At 41.3% G+C, this 17037-nt stretch overlaps 1 protein-coding gene across 6 annotated transcripts in view; it reads right to left on the reverse strand.

Annotated features, from left to right (window-relative positions):
* The window catches only part of ARHGAP20 (Rho GTPase activating protein 20), a 56511-nt gene that overhangs the window by 18181 nt on the left and 21293 nt on the right, over positions 1 to 17037 (reverse strand). For all 6 annotated transcript variants that reach the window (XM_053935394.1, XM_053935399.1, XM_053935397.1 and 3 more), the window contains 4 exons: positions 10574 to 10744; positions 5327 to 5476; positions 3506 to 3547; positions 2460 to 2544 (listed from right to left, as the gene is read on the reverse strand). In XM_053935394.1, the coding sequence (XP_053791369.1) occupies positions 2460 to 2544; positions 3506 to 3547; positions 5327 to 5476; positions 10574 to 10744 (448 nt within the window). The remainder of the gene's footprint in view (positions 1 to 2459; positions 2545 to 3505; positions 3548 to 5326; positions 5477 to 10573; positions 10745 to 17037) is intronic.

The raw sequence follows: 17037 nt of genomic DNA on the forward strand, positions 1-17037 counted from the left end.
CCCAACAGCTCAGTCAGAAGAGAGAGTATTGCAATTACTGGGACATGACTTCCACATTAAAATATGCAAGAAGTCAGAACAACTAACTGCACTTTTAGACACTGCATAAGGGAAACATAATGGTTTGATTAATTTAAAAGCATGGAAGTTTCCTTTGAAAAATGAAACATTTCAGGGAATTTTTTTTCAGTGAAACATCAGTTGTTAATTTCTGTCCTTTTCAACTGAAGATCTCAGTGGTAAGAAAGTATTGTACAGAGGCTGTTCATCCCCATAACCTTTCCCACATTCTATATAGATTTCTCAAAGCTAGATTTGGCTTAGTACCAGAAGCACTTCCTCTTGGCAATGTTCCATCCAGTTAAAACACGACCTCTCCAGTATCCTCCAGAATCTGCTGATAGGCAGTTTGATATGGCACGGAGCAGCAGAGACCCCACTTTCTAACCAGCTATGGAGACCAGCACAAAGTGCCAAGCTTTGTGTCAGCCAAAGTGCCACTTTCCACAGCTGTCTTTCTAGAGGGAGATTTCAGCACCTGCTGCCTGGCACCAGTGTTGCTCCTGTCCTGCTGGGCAGTGCTCTGTACCTCAGCTCCATGGGTTGCTCCAGTGCTTGCAGCACCACACCCATGCCAGCCTCGCTTCCCAGCCAACTCCCACATACCAAGCACAGGTCACAGAGCCCCTGTTAGAGGCTGGCTTGGCTCTGCCACCAGGACTACACAGCTTGTGACTGCAGCTGGTTCATGGCCAGACTAAAGCCTTGGCAGAACCCAGGCAAGCCCACTGCAACAAACCACCCAGGCCCACCTTAAAGAACAGAAGGCAGCAGAGCTGGCATGTAGATGTTTACTGCCAGTCCCAACACAGTCTGCAACACCCTGACACCTTGTGTAGCACGTCAGTTTTATGTTGGCCATAAGAAGTTCAGGTGAAACAAACCCCTGACATTTTGCATTTAAAAAAGATCTGAGCTGTACCTTTGTGTAAGACCCTGACAGTAACAAGCTGCCATGGCAATGAAAGGAAAGTAGTGAGAATACTGTGTATCTTGCTTCAGGGCAGATCTGAATGCTCATACCATAAAAAATTTAACATTTGCCTGAAGCAATGACATCTGGCTCTCAGGAGTAGGTCAGCACATTTGCATAAGTTTTGCCCTTGGCTAGAATATAGTTTGTGCCTTGTGTTCAGCCTTCCCTACTGTCCAAAAATGAAATAATTCTTGGGCATCTCCAGCTGTTGTAGCACAGGAGCCACAGCACCGTAAGAACTATGTGCATCACAAACTTTCCATCTGTTCCTCCTCTGCTTTATTACTGATAATATCTACAGTGTGTCGCTCCTAGGACTGTCAGTATCAAGAGACCATATATGGCACAAGAGCTGAATATAGCTAAGGAGAAAAGACACTGCCCCAACAAACCCTGGCACAAGACTGCAACACCTGAGTGCATGTATGATTTATAGACTTTCACACCTGAGCAGACCTTGATCTGCAGTCCTGCATTTCAACTGTCACAATTATTAGTATTGCTTATTAACTTTTGTCTTAGCAACCTGGCAATTCTGTCATTGTTTACCTTAATAATGATTTTCTGGAAAAAAAAAAAAAAAAAAAAAAAAGCAGACTCCTTTATGCTTACATTTATGCAAATATAGAATTCTGAGTGGAGAGTCATTATTGGACAAGACTTACAGTGAAATCTAACTTCTGTGAAAATATCTTATGCCCTTGCCCATGCTCCTTAGGATTCTGAGCTGGAAATACAGATGTCACAAGCACAGATAGAAAGAAAAGACAAAAAGCAGAGGAAGAATGGATTGATTATCACCAAATGCTAGGGTATCTCTATGGAACTGGCTACATACAAGAATTTAGCTTAAATTGGTTAAAAGTTATATAGTCAAACAGGTACAAATCACTCTATGGATGACCTTCTTTTACCATCTACTCTTTGCCTATAAATTCAACAGTATCAATCATTTGATGATTAACGTGCTTAAGGCAATTTCAGGGTGTTCTTATACACTGCTTTACTGACTTAAGATTATTATAAACAGTAAAACAACTGCAACCTTTCAGAATTTAATGAAGGCAGCTGTGGGGTTAGGTAAGTTTTACAAGCAAAAAAAAAAAGGGAACATTGACATTTCTGGAGATGCTTATGCATAAATTCTACTAGAGGTGTTTCTTAGGACTTCACACTGTACAGTCTTTAGTTCATGTGCCAGAACCAGTATTTCTTATCAAGCACTCTGCCCTTAAAACAGAAATTGTGTATTAAAGACAGAGAATAAACATTTCAGGGCTGTCTATGCCAAGACTTTTCAAGGGGCTGAATCCTTAAAGGAGATTGCAAACCAAAGGAAACCTCTCAATATCCAAAGGATGCAGGTGAATAGCACTCATAGGTGATGTGGATTTAGACCTCTGTTTAGCTCAAGAGCACTTACGTATGCACAGGTTCCCACGTCCTTTGCAATTATTGTCAGAGGAATGCTTTTAGGATTGTCTTTTTCCTTCTCTTCTCTTATTCGACTGACAAAACAAGTAGAAAACAAGTAAATTTTTAATATTGCACACATAAATAGCAAGACATAGATTTATACAGCAATCAAGCAGTAACTTGGTAAGAAGGAGATTGTTTTCAGATGTACTGCAGTAGAAAGATCTCTGAGGACAAGAAAGCATCCAGCAGTATCTGGAAGAGAGGCTGACTGTGGCCTGCAGTAATGCCCTCTTGTACTGAAGTTCACTGCAGAAATCTGAGTAAGCAGCAGAGAAAGAAATGGAAAAAAATCAGGCTAAAACTACCCATCATTGTGGTGCCTGAGTCTGCACTACAGACTCCTACTCGAATCAGTTACATCAGTACAGACTAGTTCAAAGGACTGAACAGGAGAACACTGAATTGGAAATCATCCCAGCAAGGATGATTTAAACAATCCAGGTACTCTGAAGAATCAGGTAAAGACAAGCCTCAACCAGAAGAACTGGGCGATCAGAAAACAGAACCATCACTAGTAGTTTTCTGTCCAAACACTGAAAATAAAACATCTCTGTTTATGCAAACCCTCCACCTTACCCTCCAGCACTGGGTATGTTTTTTCAGAACAAAATACAGCCAGCCTTGAGCAGCAGATAGATTAGAGCAGAGGTTTCTGATCTGGGCTTGCTTGAATGCCATCACCATGGAAAGAGCTCCAAGCTCAACTCGAGCCATGGTGGCAGATGCTCCTGCTGCTCTGTTGGGAAGGAACAATGTGTGATAGGAATTGCTCCAGTTTACTGCTGGGCACAGAGAAGCGATTCCCTCCTTGCACAGGGATTGTTGCATAAAGCACACAACATCTTCTGAGGGAGAAGACATGGGATTTTTTTTTTTTCTTAATATTTGAAAGAGCTTATCTATCATGATGGCATAAGCACCACAGCTTGGGAATCACTGGTCTAGACCAGGACTCTTTCCAGTGTCTTTAAAGACCATATAATAAAGTACCTTTGTAAACAAGACAGCCATGTTTCCTTTTGTTCTGCAGACCTGAAAGAATTAAAGGAAAAACAGGACAAATCAGCCATCATTCTAATACCAAAACAGTCCTTCTACAAACCACAATGGAATGGACCTTTTCTTGGTTGCAATTTCATAAATACCTACAAAAACGAAAAGGTATATCCAGATTTGAATGAAAAGTCTGCTTTCCTGCAAAGTCAACTGCAAAGCCCGCCAGGGAGATCAAAAGCCCCAGTTACCATTTTTGCCACAGAAGGTAAAGCTTCACCAGTGAATTTCATATGAAATGTGTTGAACTCTGAAAGTAATGTCCAAAGAGAAGAAAAGAGCACTTTAAAAAAAAAGCTTAATTCAAAAGTTTAAAGGTATTTCCTCAGGTACACAGATTTCTTTCCACTCTAATTCTTATTTATTACTTGTTTTATCAGCATATCACAAATTACATAAAAGCCCACTGCACTCAGTAGGGTTTAACTTTGGACATTTTGAGGCTTATCTCATTTATCTTTATCTCATGTGTATACTTGGAAGGATAAAAAGCTGTCCAGTAAAATATAGCTAATAATATGACAGTTCCAGGAATCTAACCTAATTTTGCTTCAACTTTCTTGATTCAAATCCTATCCCAGACATAACTGCTCTTCTCACTGCTGCTTTTGCAAATCAAGTTTTTCAAATTTACACAGCAGGCATTTAGGGAACTAAAAACCTGCTCAATGATGCTGTGAGGGAAATGCACTTTATAAATGTAAAAAATATGATTCTGATTTGGTTGTTCCAGTTCTGCTGGACAGACATCTATGCACTCACGCATGGCCCTTTAGATTTTTCTGTGTACCTCCAGACATCAAATAATTTCACTTCAGTAAAATCTCTGGCTCTTTTTGACTGAAGCTTTCCTATTCAACTACTTTCAGTTATCTAAAAAGGATCACATACTGTCTTAAGATCAAAGCTCCTGTTTATTGGCAAGATTTCAATTGAAAATCAACAGAAAATTTCATCTTTGTTTCAGGACTATTAAGTGTAAAAAACATAAACAGCACAACCAGCTCAGGAGAGTGCAATTTGTAGACAACATTGTCCTTAGGTATGGACAATGGAACATGGAAATTAAGCCAGATACTCCAGCTTTTGCTCTGTGTTGATAAAGAAGGAAATGCGATTCCTAAGACTCAGGCAAAGCAGCTGGGATTTCAGGGGGATGGTGCCCTCCCTCATCCAGAGTGCTGAAAGAGCCCTCCTGCTGAGACTAAAATTATCCTAATCACTGAAATTACCTCCACAGCCCTTATGTGTCTTACAGTCAATGCTGCAAAGACAGCCAAATTCTTTTTCTTGATATTAAAATTCAGAGATTCTGCTTTAAGAGGAATTTTGACATTTTCTCTGGCACAATTAAATAAAAAAGAGAAACAGGACAAAGGTCAGTATTTCACTGTAACTTTACCTGCTACTTCCAATATGTGGCCTTCTGTTTAAAATTGTCATACAAGAGTGTCTTTGATCCTTTCATTAGCTTGGCTGTTTAATATTTGTAGTTCATCTTCGTAATTAGCCAAGGTGTTTGCTGAGTTATACCAAAAAAAGGTAATTTCCACTGAGCAAGTTTGCAGCACAGAAAGTGCTTTGTGGAGGGCAATGGAGGGCAACTTGCTCAGAGCAGTAGAAGGAATTGGTTTGAGAATCAGCAAGTTCCTGCCTCCCACATTCACTGGTGCTGAAATGAATCTGTGATAGTCTCATGACCTGTCAACCCAGAAACATTTACATAACTTGGTAACTAAAATATATCTCAATTCTTACCTGAAATTTGCCACACAGTTTGTGGTGGGCCAGCCCAAAACAAAGGAGCATTCTGGGTCTGTGCTGCCTTCACACACTTCTTCTGTACAAAATGCTGTCCACATCTCACAGAGACGTGCTTGGCACTTCAGTTTGAAATGAGAGTGTGACCTGCAGGTGGAAATTCACAGGTGTGTCACACACATGAAAACACAGACAGCAGATTAAACAACTAGAGTTTTTCTTCCTTCAGGCACATGAGAGGCTTGGACTGGAGCTGATAGAAGAAGCACTTCTGCTTCAGTTAAAGAAAATGTTTTATTGGGTTGCATAAACATAACAATTTTTCATTTAAATGGGAATAACAATTCTCTTATTTGTGGGATAAACAGATTGCTTCTGGCATCCCTGTACATCCCCCTTCTCGGGGGAAAGCTGTCCATGTCTAGAGTTGCCCTCCAAATCTTGCTACGAGGCAAAGGTTGCCAGTTGTTTTTGACTCTCCTTTCAGTGACTTTAATGCTTGAGGAGTTCACAATACAGTTCTATTGCTTAGTCTCAGCATCAAAAATGATGATGAGTTTAAGTAGTGACAACTAGGCCAGGGCAAATGAAGCAAACCTGAAGAAAAAACAAGCAAAAAATTGCCATTTGTGTTAAGTACAGCACAGGTCACCACACAGCCTTCACAAAGTTTCTACATGGTAGCTTTAAAAACACATCACTTGGAGAATGAGCCAAGACCTTGCGCATTCTCAAAATATTTACTCATCTACAAGGAAGATACATAATTTTCCCAGTTTTTAAGAACTTGGCCCTTCCTATGTTTTATGCTACTAAACAACTGAGTAAAGGACATATTTACAGAATTTCACATTTTAACTTCGAGTCTTTTCTTCCAATAGATTTCTCTTTACAAGTATCCTTCCTTTGTAGGATTAGCAAGTGCTAGTGCTATGTGAGAAACAAGTAAAAACTCCCAAAGCCAATGCAGCTCTGCAGCACTGCCAGAGCCACTCACTTCAAGCCTTGCAGAATTACCTGAGCTATGGTTCTCCTGGGCCAGCAGGGAAAGGCTGGAGGAAAAGCATCCCCTCCCTGGAATCAAGAGCACATCAGCTCACCACTGTGTTGCAAATGTGGATGGGGACAGTGCTGGGCACCATGGTGATTAGCTCTACAAATAAATATGCCAGGTGAGCAGTTTTTTAGGGCTTTGGCACACACAGACTACCTTCTCTGAGATTAGCCTCGTTTACAAAGTATTTGATTTGGGACAGACTGAACAAACACAGTCTGAAACATGAAAGCACTTGACCCTTGTGGCTTTAAAGAGGACAGAGATGAACCTGGCTGGTCTGAGTTTTCCAGCTGACATTGTGCTAACAGGTGTGGTGGGATACAGCAACACATTCAGAGGAAGGTCAAGGAAGAACCATCAGTACATATCAAACCTAAGGCTATGGTGTCTCCTGATCAGCTGAACATCTCACCTCTCTTTATGGCATTTTGCATCCCAATTAAAGAGAAACTTAAAGTACAGGAGCATATTTCAACATGCTTGTTAGCAAACCAGTTTATGATGCAACAAATAAGGTGTGTCAAGAATACAAAAATAACTGTATTCTGACTGACCGTGGAATGAATTGTGAAAACGTAGATTTACAAAAAAATACAGCTGTGAATTCTAATGTAGATCTTAATAAATGGATGTCTGGTCTGACTCCACCAAATCAATCTGTTGACCCTCCCTTTCTCCTCAACTTCTTTTTGCCATTACCCAGTACACATTGAACACTCTACATGCTGTTTCATTTTTTTTTAATATTTACAGTCCATAAAGCCAGATCCCTACAGTGCCAGTAGCAGGTGTCAGCAGGGTGTTGGCAGAAACACAAGGATGCTCTCCAGTCATCTTGATGTATATTCTTCCCTGTTTGCCATGCCTAGTCACAGCTTTCAGCTATTATCAGTATTCAAGGGGCCTGGTTTCCAGAGGTGCTAAAACAGTAGCCACCATTAACATCTAAAGAACCCAAAGTATAATTTTATCCCCATCTGCCATGTTCTTTATGCAATCCATGGATTCTTAGCATTTCTGAAACATGGGTTTTCTGTTTAAATGCCAAAGCATTACCTTTAGAAATGAATATATTGCTGACTAAGGAAGCAGCATGACAGAACATTAAAAAAATTGGCACAGTAACAATCTAATGAGTATTGTATATTTTTTAAGGAAGTCCCCTAGCAAATGTTACTGTGAATACCAGGCAGATTCCAAATCAACTGAAATCAACAGGAAAATCATGAAGATCAATGCTGTAAATACTGGCACACCCCAAATTATGCCACCTCTGCAGAGTACACACAGTTCCTTTTGCTTACAATTGGATACCTTGCGGCCAATAACAGATGGAAGATTAATTTCTCTCCAGATTTGCTAATCTCCTTAACTGAATTCTCTGACAAAAGCATTTATGGATCTACTGTGAGACTGCTGCTGTCATTCCATGTATGAGCTCAGCCATTAATTTCTATGTCCAGCCACTTCAGGAAAATACCCTTAAAAGGCACGTATATGCACACAGGTGCACATCACAAAGGAGAAAAAGGAAACCATTTCTCTGTGCCTCCTACACAAAAATGTACTTTCATCATTGAACTAACAGATCCTTGAAATATTTACTATGCCAAATAAAAACATACACTCTCTGTAAGAAATCTAATCAATATATAAAAAAGAGTACATTTTATGTAGTTGACTTTGGTTTAGTTAGAAAAACTCTTTCAATAAATTCATTTGTGACTTAAGCCTCACATGAAGGTAGTGGACAGGGCACCAGAGGAGCACAGCATGTGAGTACCATTCTTACTTTTTATAAACTAGTATAATACATCATAGGAAACTGTAGGAGTCTGTATTTCAGATATTATTTGAAAATAGCAAAAAAATGAACCCACAGGCCCCTTGTCCAAAGTCATACATGGACCAGTTATGGAGAGGACTGACTTACCCTTCACAAATTCCAATGGGAGCAATGCCAATTTGTTGCCTTTAAGCAGGAGCTCAGTCCTGTACAAGCAGTTTACTCAGCAAGCTCAGAGGACACAAGATACTTGTTCTCTTTAGCAAAAACTTGTACCCATTTGCTGGTCATACAAAGCCTGATTGTACATGAGCTCCATTTGTACAGTGACCGGTCACCTGCAGCTGAGCTCCCACCCGCACGGGGCCCAGCTGGACCGATGATACCTTAGGGGCTCATGTGCCCCAAGCTGAAAAACTACTTAAGACAGAATTATTCACAAGGAATAATTCTGAGGTTAAGTCAGATTCAACGGTATCACTAATTTTGTCCTAGTCTTACTGCTTTGACTCTGTACCAGCTATTAAAAAGTCAATAGCAATCAACAGCCACAGCCACATAGCAATGCACACACTTGGGTTTTCCTTCTAGGAATCAGCATTGGCATTTTAGTGTGAGACAGCTTTAAAAATGCTGATTTTTAGGTAGTATTCATTAGTGACAGCTCTGATGCTTTAATTGCTGACAGGGCAGCTGTAGAGAGAACATCCCAATTAGTTCTTCAAAATACATGAAGTAAAATCACTCAAAATACTATTTTTGCCGTTTCTAGAAAAGACTTGCTCCCCCCCCCCCTTTTCACATGCAGAAGCACAAATTGTTCTCTTCCACCTTTTTTAACATTGTTTCTCTTCACCACATTAAATCACATGCTGTAGGAGCTGTTATTACTCCCTGGGGACCAGATTTTTGTGTGGTTACACCAACTAGCGTTTTCCTATGCAAATAGTCCCACTGGGACCCAGCCAAACCTGCAGTAATGTGCAGCTCAGGAGCTGTAACACAGCTTGTGCTCAGCACGCTGACCAGGGAGAGGGGCTTTATCCCTCCTGATGTACTCTTCCACAATTAAGGAGCTAAGCTAGTGGAGCATGCCCACTGAATAGCCACTGGACAGAGAGAGAAACTCCCAAGAGCATGACTCCCTTCACCCACCATCAATGCTCTTTCAGCACAAGTGTGTTTGCCACAGTAAGGAGCTGGTTTTGCCTCAGTGACTGTAAGAGGAACCCAGAAACCTATATAAGTTGCAAGTATTTAACTTTACAGTCGAAATTAGGTGAGGTGAATTCCACCCTAAACCAGCAACAAACAAAAATCAATACAGTAACAATGCTGTTACTTCTAGTGCTGGTAGAACACCAAGATTTCCCCTAAACATCCTTATGTTCTCCACCCACCCATAGCAGAACATGTTTTGTGTAAAATGTCCTCTGTGTTGTCACACCACATCAAGTGAGGGAGTTCAGCTGGGGGGGGTTACGTTTATTATGTGTGATTCAAACAGACACAGCTCAGATTTCTACAGAAAACACAGATTTCTTCTGGCTTTTCCCAGAAGCCCCTGAAACAATTGCTTAAGCAAAACAACACATTGCAAAAGCCCAGGATTCAAACTGAGACTGCCCACCCTGTGAAACCACAACACAGTGCCTAACAGAGAGTGAAGCTACATCAGGATTTTTATTATTATTTCTCCATAACCCATAACAACAAGTGAAAGCATCCTCTAAGACTGCCTTAAACCACAAATGCCACATGAAGCCGGCATGCTCGACACAGCTTGTAAATGTGATTTAATTGTAAATGGTGGAGTGAATAATCAGAGCTCAACAGCAAGCCTGATTACACATGAACACTACCCAGACTGCTCAGCATGGCTTCCCATTCCCCATGCTCCTTCTGGCACAGGACAACCTACAGAGACAGACACCGCAGTGCTGCCTGCAATCTCTATTTTTATACAACTGCTCATCCCTGGTGTGTATCAAAGCAGCTTCCAGGTAAGGGTTAAAACCTCTAATCCCTCTATAACACAACCACTGGTGTTATCCAAACCCCACAGGACTGAAGATGACCTGTCTAAAACAAGAAGTTGAAGGTTGCACATTGGACATAGCTGAGTGCCAATGAGTCTTTTGTGACCCTGTACTCCAAAAGTGGAGAAGATGACAGAAAACAAGAAATATATCAAAGAATATCTGATACTTCCATAAAATGCTGCATCCTGAAATTCCTCTATGGCTATAAGGCTTTCAAAGGTCCCTGGAGAGGTCAAAATAAAATGTTTCCTTATGATTTAGGGAAGACTTGCTACTAAAAAAGCATTCTGGAAATCCATGCTATGTGCCAGAAGAAAAGATCTGCTCTGCAGGAGCAGTGCCTGAGGGGCCTTACTTACTTGGACTTGGCAACAACCAGAAGGTCTGTGAAGAGGAAAAGGTGTCGCTCCTGGGTTTGCAGACTCGTCTTCAGCTGCACGTGGCCGTCCAGGATGAACGTTCGGTTGTGGCATATGAAAGACTGCACAAGGGGCCATGACTCTGGGCTGATGGGGGACAAGCAGCCTTCCCTGCAAAAGGACATAAAATAAATGGAATAAAGGAAAGCAAATCAGCTACTTGGCTGAGAGTGAGAACCAGGCAGTGACTTCCCATATCTGCTGCCATAAAGGAATTTATTTGACCACATTTCAGTGAAAGGTGAGAGGCACTTACAGGATAATTCAGCAGTCAGACTCTGACACAAAATCTTTTAGGGATTGTCCTCACTGAACCTTTATAGCCCAAGCTGTAAAAGCTGTAGCATTCAGCATGAGTAGCATTTAGCAAAGGACAATAATATAGCCACAGCCCTCCCCATTTTTGCCATTTGTATTTGTTTCCCTTTGCATTGAAGTCTTAGAGAAAATATTTCATCTCCTGTAGGCTCTCCAAATAGAGAGAGGACACATAATGCGTGATGAACAGAGAACTGCACACCCACCTTGATCAGAATAGGACTCATGCTCAGGGTTAAAAGCCATTTATAGAAATTATTGAGAAACAATGACAAATATAAGGTGTTACTGAACCTTGCTAGAGACACACCACATACTAGATGCAACATGAGAAGGCTGCTCAGCCTTTCTCTCTCCCAGCACACAACCCACAAGCACTGAATAAGCTTCTGCTGCAGGGTTTGGTTGTTTGGCTGGAGCACAGCTATGCTCATCTAAGGCTGCTGGGTAATCCAAACCCAAGCCTGTGGGGGAAATACCAGGCTCTCTCCTAGAAGACACTGATCTTTTCTAAGGAGGTATTGAATAAGTTGCAGCACAGGGTGGAGACATGATTCTCTCAAACTCTCCTGATCTAACTGTTCTACATAAAGCAGCTGACTAGTTATTGAAGCAGAAATAGATTTTCTCTAGCATGATGGTCAGCTTACTTACCCAGACAGGATATCCCTACTTTCTGAGCCTTGCTGTAACAAGTAACCATTTATATGGAGCCAAGCCAAACGAATGTGAGGGTCTGAGAGGAGGACACTCCTTCTCTAGGGTTCCCTAGAAGCCTGTAGCAGGTCAGGCTCTCCCTTGCAAAGCCAGAGGCATGGCCTCAAGTTCTCACACTAAGCTGAGAGAACTGAACCTGGGTCTCCTATACCCTGGTGTACCTCAAATAATGAATTTCTGGTTTAAATCCAGGTACCATCAGTATCTTTACTCGTGATTTTAAAATCCAGCTTTGCTATTATTTGCTTTCCCAAGCTACGCCTTCAAACAAATCATTTCCCTCTGGCAAAACAAATCAAGTCAATTTTTTTCAAATATATGTACTTATTTTTTTCTTGTTAAAAAAGTTAAGCTAACACTTGGCAGGATCAGCTTGGCAAGGGCAGACTGAAGTGAACAACTTTGCAATTCCAGTTGATTCTTGGTCCCACTGGAATGGATGACAAACACCTAATGACTTTTCTGGGAGAAGAAATGGAGCTTATATGGTGAAAGTCACAAAACAAATTGTGGGGGGGAGGAATGAAAGAAAACAAGAGTAAGCACAGGAAACCTTCAAAGAAGGTCATAAACCTCGTACTTCTGTTAGAGCCTGGATGACTCATGACCCTCCTCTCCTTGATACTTGTGGCTGGATTATGCAGAAAGTTATTTAGGAAATCCTGACAGCTGGGAGAGAAAGGATAAGCTCTAAGATTGGCCTACATTAGCAGGACACACTTTCACTGATGTATAAGGAGCTGGCAAGGATCCCTACCTGCTGGGAAGGGCCTTGGATTCCCCTTTATGACTGGGAGTCTTCAGTTTTTAAAAGAATTCCTCAACTTGTTTTGTCTTAAACTGTCTTAATCTTGTCTTTCATTACCTACTCCTTCAGGTAAGAGAGAAAGAAGATGAATGACTTACAGAATGAATAATGCAAACCTAAGTTATTTGGTCATTCCTATGCAGAAGGGGTGTCCAGGGGTGTGGAGGTTAAAGCAGAGGGAGGAATTTTGATCCAGCATAACAGGGATACACACTGTGTGGCCAGCAACAGGAGCCAGGGGAACAACAAGCACCTCTCCTACCCCGCCACTCCCATGGGACTAGAAATTGCCACCTCACCAGTTCATCAATGAGTGTTAGATAACTGGGACTCCAATTCATAAGCTCCCTAGCAGCACTTGGCACAGAAACTCAAGCAGAACTCAGAATGCTGATGAGTCCACCTGCGTGAAAGCCATGCATGGCTTTTACCTCAAAGATTAAATCAGGAATACACTCACCTGTACTTGAACCCAGTAACAGCAAATGTGAGGAAAACCCTTTTCATGTTACACTGCTGTAAGCATTCTTACAATCGTAAGGTCTGGCTTTTATGTCTCCATATAGGCAATTCTGTGTGATTATTCCTATTTGTACATTTTCTAAATCATGATTCATAAGCCCAGAAGCCTCTCAAATTAAACTAAGCAAAATCTTTGCCATGTTGGTACACAAATGAAGGTGTAGTAGGTTTAGTAATGCCAGAAGGGTCAAGCAAATTGAACTGTCTTTTGAGCCAGTGACTTTCATGCACGTCTGTCAGCTGAACTCTAATAAGCAGTCTCACATACACTAATAATAGACCTTACCTGATACGCCTTATTTCAAAAACAAAGTGCCAATATTTTCTTCAAAGTGGAAAAAAAAACAAAGCCATTAATTTAGCCAGAATATTCTAACGCCCCAGGAACAAGGAACATGGAGGAAATTCATATCAGCAGTGACAAAAATGGCTTTTTGAAAGCAGGCTTTTGATCCTCTCAATTAATGTTCCTTTGTTACAAGACATGAATGAAACCCAAGTGTTGTTACATTGAAAATGCAGATCAGCAATATCCTCAGGCATAGGGATTTATATGGGAGAGGTATTTTTGCAGTTCAGTTTTTAATGGCTCAATGATTTTTCTGGCCATTAGATGGGTCTAATTCTGAAAAAGTGCTAAGTACATAAATACTGATTCTTTGAAAATTCCTTTCAATAAAATTAGACAAAAGTCAGGTCAACATGATTTCTGATATAAATAAAAAATGAAAATCAGTGATGTAGGGTTCTCTCTGCCTTTCCTGTGTTTCCCTTAAAATCACTTTATGATTAGCAGACATGAAAACCCACACAGTAACATCTTTCCATTTTGGCAGGAAAAAAAAGCTGTTATCCAGGTTTGTTAAGACGGAACTGTGAACTGATTCCTGAAAGATGGGGTTAGATGGGAATCCTGTAGAGCCAGCAATCAGTCATGTTCTATTTTGTGAGGAAGCAAGGCTGACTCTGATGTTTCAATGGAGTTGCCATTATGAAACTCTAGTGTTAAGTGGACATTTTTCCCTAAGAGTACTATTTTGGGGGGTCTGAAATTTCCATGTGTATTTTAACTAAGGAGAAAATTTTGTAATTGGAGGATATCTACAGAGATATTCTTGAGCTCTTCAGGAAAATACTAAAATCACTGTGCTGGATGAAATTAGAAGAAAGATAATTGAAGATTTCTCTCTGGATGTTTCCAGAACATAAATTTTTATACCTCTTATTTTTCAAATTAATCAAAATTGTAGTTTTGGGCCTATTCAAAAGACACTATGATTTAAAAGACAAATTTTGTAGGTGAAACATATGAGGGTGAAATCTACAGTAGTCTGCCAAATACTGAAAAACACATTCTGGCTGTATTCCGTGTGAAAGCAAACATCAGAGCTCACTTCACTGACCCTGTATTTACCAGAAACCAGAGAAACAAAACAAAAATATTTCTTCCCCTGAAGAGCTTCCTTGGGTTTCCAATAAAGCTGAATAGCATTACCCAGAAAATGTTTATTCTTGGTGTTAATGGAGATGTCAGCATTATTCTGTTTATAGCGAAAACAATGAAAGAAAATATGTTTTGAAGGAGAGCTGAACAGTTCATGCTAAGTGGTTATTAAATCCATGATCCAAATGCCATTTATTCCAATAGGAAGCTTTCCCCTGATTTCAACTGATCATGACTTCAGCCTATGATTGGTTTAGATTAAGCCCTAAGATGCCTCAGGGGAACAACCTGTTCCAAGGTAGCTAAGCTGGAATGAGCTGCTGCAGGTATCTCAGCTATATGACATCCTTCTCACAGACTGCTCATGCTCCACCCTACACCTCACTCCATTGTTTTGGTTACTGTTCTCTGCCAGAACTTTCCTCCACTGATGATCTCTCTGCAGCCACGTTAGTTGATTTCCTCTTATGATGCAGCACCAGTGCTCTCTGCACGACCGATACCTATTGAAATAAAATGCCATTTCTCTTTTTAACCTCTGAAGTCCTTCTCAAGATGTAGGTGAGAAATTCACCTTTTCATCAGCAGACCAGTCAAATTATAGCTGTTCAAAAGGCTGAAACCTGAGCCGGCCCAGCCACGTGTAAGGCTGCATTTGGTGTGTCTAACACATATGTAATATCTTTCCAAATTCCTCTTACAGTAAGCAACTTGGCCTACAGTCATTTCACAAATATGTATTGTAGGTATAAATCCTGCATGCCTCCACTGGTGCTGAAACTCAAGTAAGGACCAGAGGTTCTTTCCAGTTTTCATACAATCAATCACAGAAACATAGAATATCCTGAGGTGGAAGGGACCCGTGAGAATCATTCAATCACAGAGTCACAGAATAGCCTGGGTTGGAAGGGACACTTAAAGGTCATCTAGCTTCCTCTACATCAAGTTGCTCAGAGCCCTGACCAAACTGACACTGAATCTTTCCAGGCATGGAGTATCTTAACATCCCTCAAGGAAACCTATCTTACAGGCCACCTTTAGGTACTGGAAGGCTGCTCTAAGGTCTCCACAGAGCTCTTCTCCAGGCTGAACAGTTCCAATTCTATTAGCCTTTCCTCTTAGGAGAGGTGTTCCATCCTTCTAGTAATCTTCATGGCTTTCCTCTCCTGCCTCCAGTAGGTTCATGCTCTTTCTGTGCTGGGGACCCCAGAACTGGACACAAAACTCCAGGTGGGGTCTCACCAGAGTGGAGTAGAGGGGGAGAATGCCCTTCCTCGACCTGCTACCCACGCTGCTTTTGATGCACCCCAGGATGCCCACGCTTGGCCCTCCTGGCTGCCAGGGCACTGCTGACTCATATTCAGTTTCTCACTGACCAGGATTCCCAGATCCCTTTCCCCTGGGCTGCTTCCCAGCCTCTCACTCCCCAGTCAGTCCCTATACCCATGGTTGCCCCATCCCAGGTGCAGAATCCAGTGCTTGCCCACGTAAAACTTCACACAGTTGGTGATTGCCCATGTCTCTAATTTGCCTACGTCTCTCTGCAGGGCCTCTCTGCCTTCCAGGGAGGCAACAGCTCCTCCCAGTTTGGTGTCATCAGCAAACTGATGTAAGTGTACTTTCAAGTCCTGTGTCCAAGTCATTTAGGCAGACAGTGAAGAGGAGGATCTGCCTACAGGCATAGAGCTTGCAGCTTGCAGCATAAATCTAACCTTGTTTTGGCTACAGGCTAGAGAGGCCACCAAGCAGAGCACCTGCCAACCTTCCTCAGAGTGTTCAGAGACATCAGACTTACTTTGTATATCTCAAAGGCCAGTTTTGCATGGATCTAAAGAATAAGCAATTTATCCTTTAGGATAAATTTATCCTTCATAAAGCCAATGAACTTTCAACTTCAGTGTCTCTCAGTAAAGTATTTACTTTACCATTGCTGAATCACAGCTTTGGGCTAGAGCAGCCCACTGAGAGAAGCAGGAGCTACCCACATCCTTTCAAGGCTAGTGAAAACAGCAGCTATCTGCACACTGAGAAATGCCTACAGTACAGCCCACATTACGGAATTTTGCCAAAATGGATTATCAGTCAGGGAAAACATGTCATTTCTGACCAGCAGAGATTCCCCCAAAAGCAAGCAAGATCTAGAAGGTAAGTATTAATAGCGCTTATATCAGGTAACAGTACTTGTACTTTTTTTCTGTGCCTCCTACTCCGACCCTTAAGCTCCTAAAGAGTCCTGTGAGAAGGAATTTCAATAGGAGCTTAATAGATGGTTTCCTTGTTTTTTTTGCTAATGATGCAGGACCTGCTAACCTGAGCATGGAAGCCAAGATGGTTTACTGCTGGAAATCAGTTAACACTCAGACATGTTACCCAATCTGTGGCTAGAGGGTATTTTGCATTCAAGATAATTAACCTACTAAGGTAGTGAGAACAGTTTTTAAGCAACCAAAAGCAAATAGTTCCAATTTGGTGTGCAAGAGCTCACCAAATAAAGTGAGATAAGGTGGAACAAAAAACCCAACCAAATCTGTAAATCAGCAGTGAGTACTGACTCACTTTGCAGCACTCCTTATAGTGCACCAAAGGGCAATGTTG

Source organism: Vidua chalybeata, chromosome 2, assembly GCF_026979565.1.
Source record: "Vidua chalybeata isolate OUT-0048 chromosome 2, bVidCha1 merged haplotype, whole genome shotgun sequence".
Classification (NCBI taxonomy): domain Eukaryota; kingdom Metazoa; phylum Chordata; class Aves; order Passeriformes; family Viduidae; genus Vidua; species Vidua chalybeata.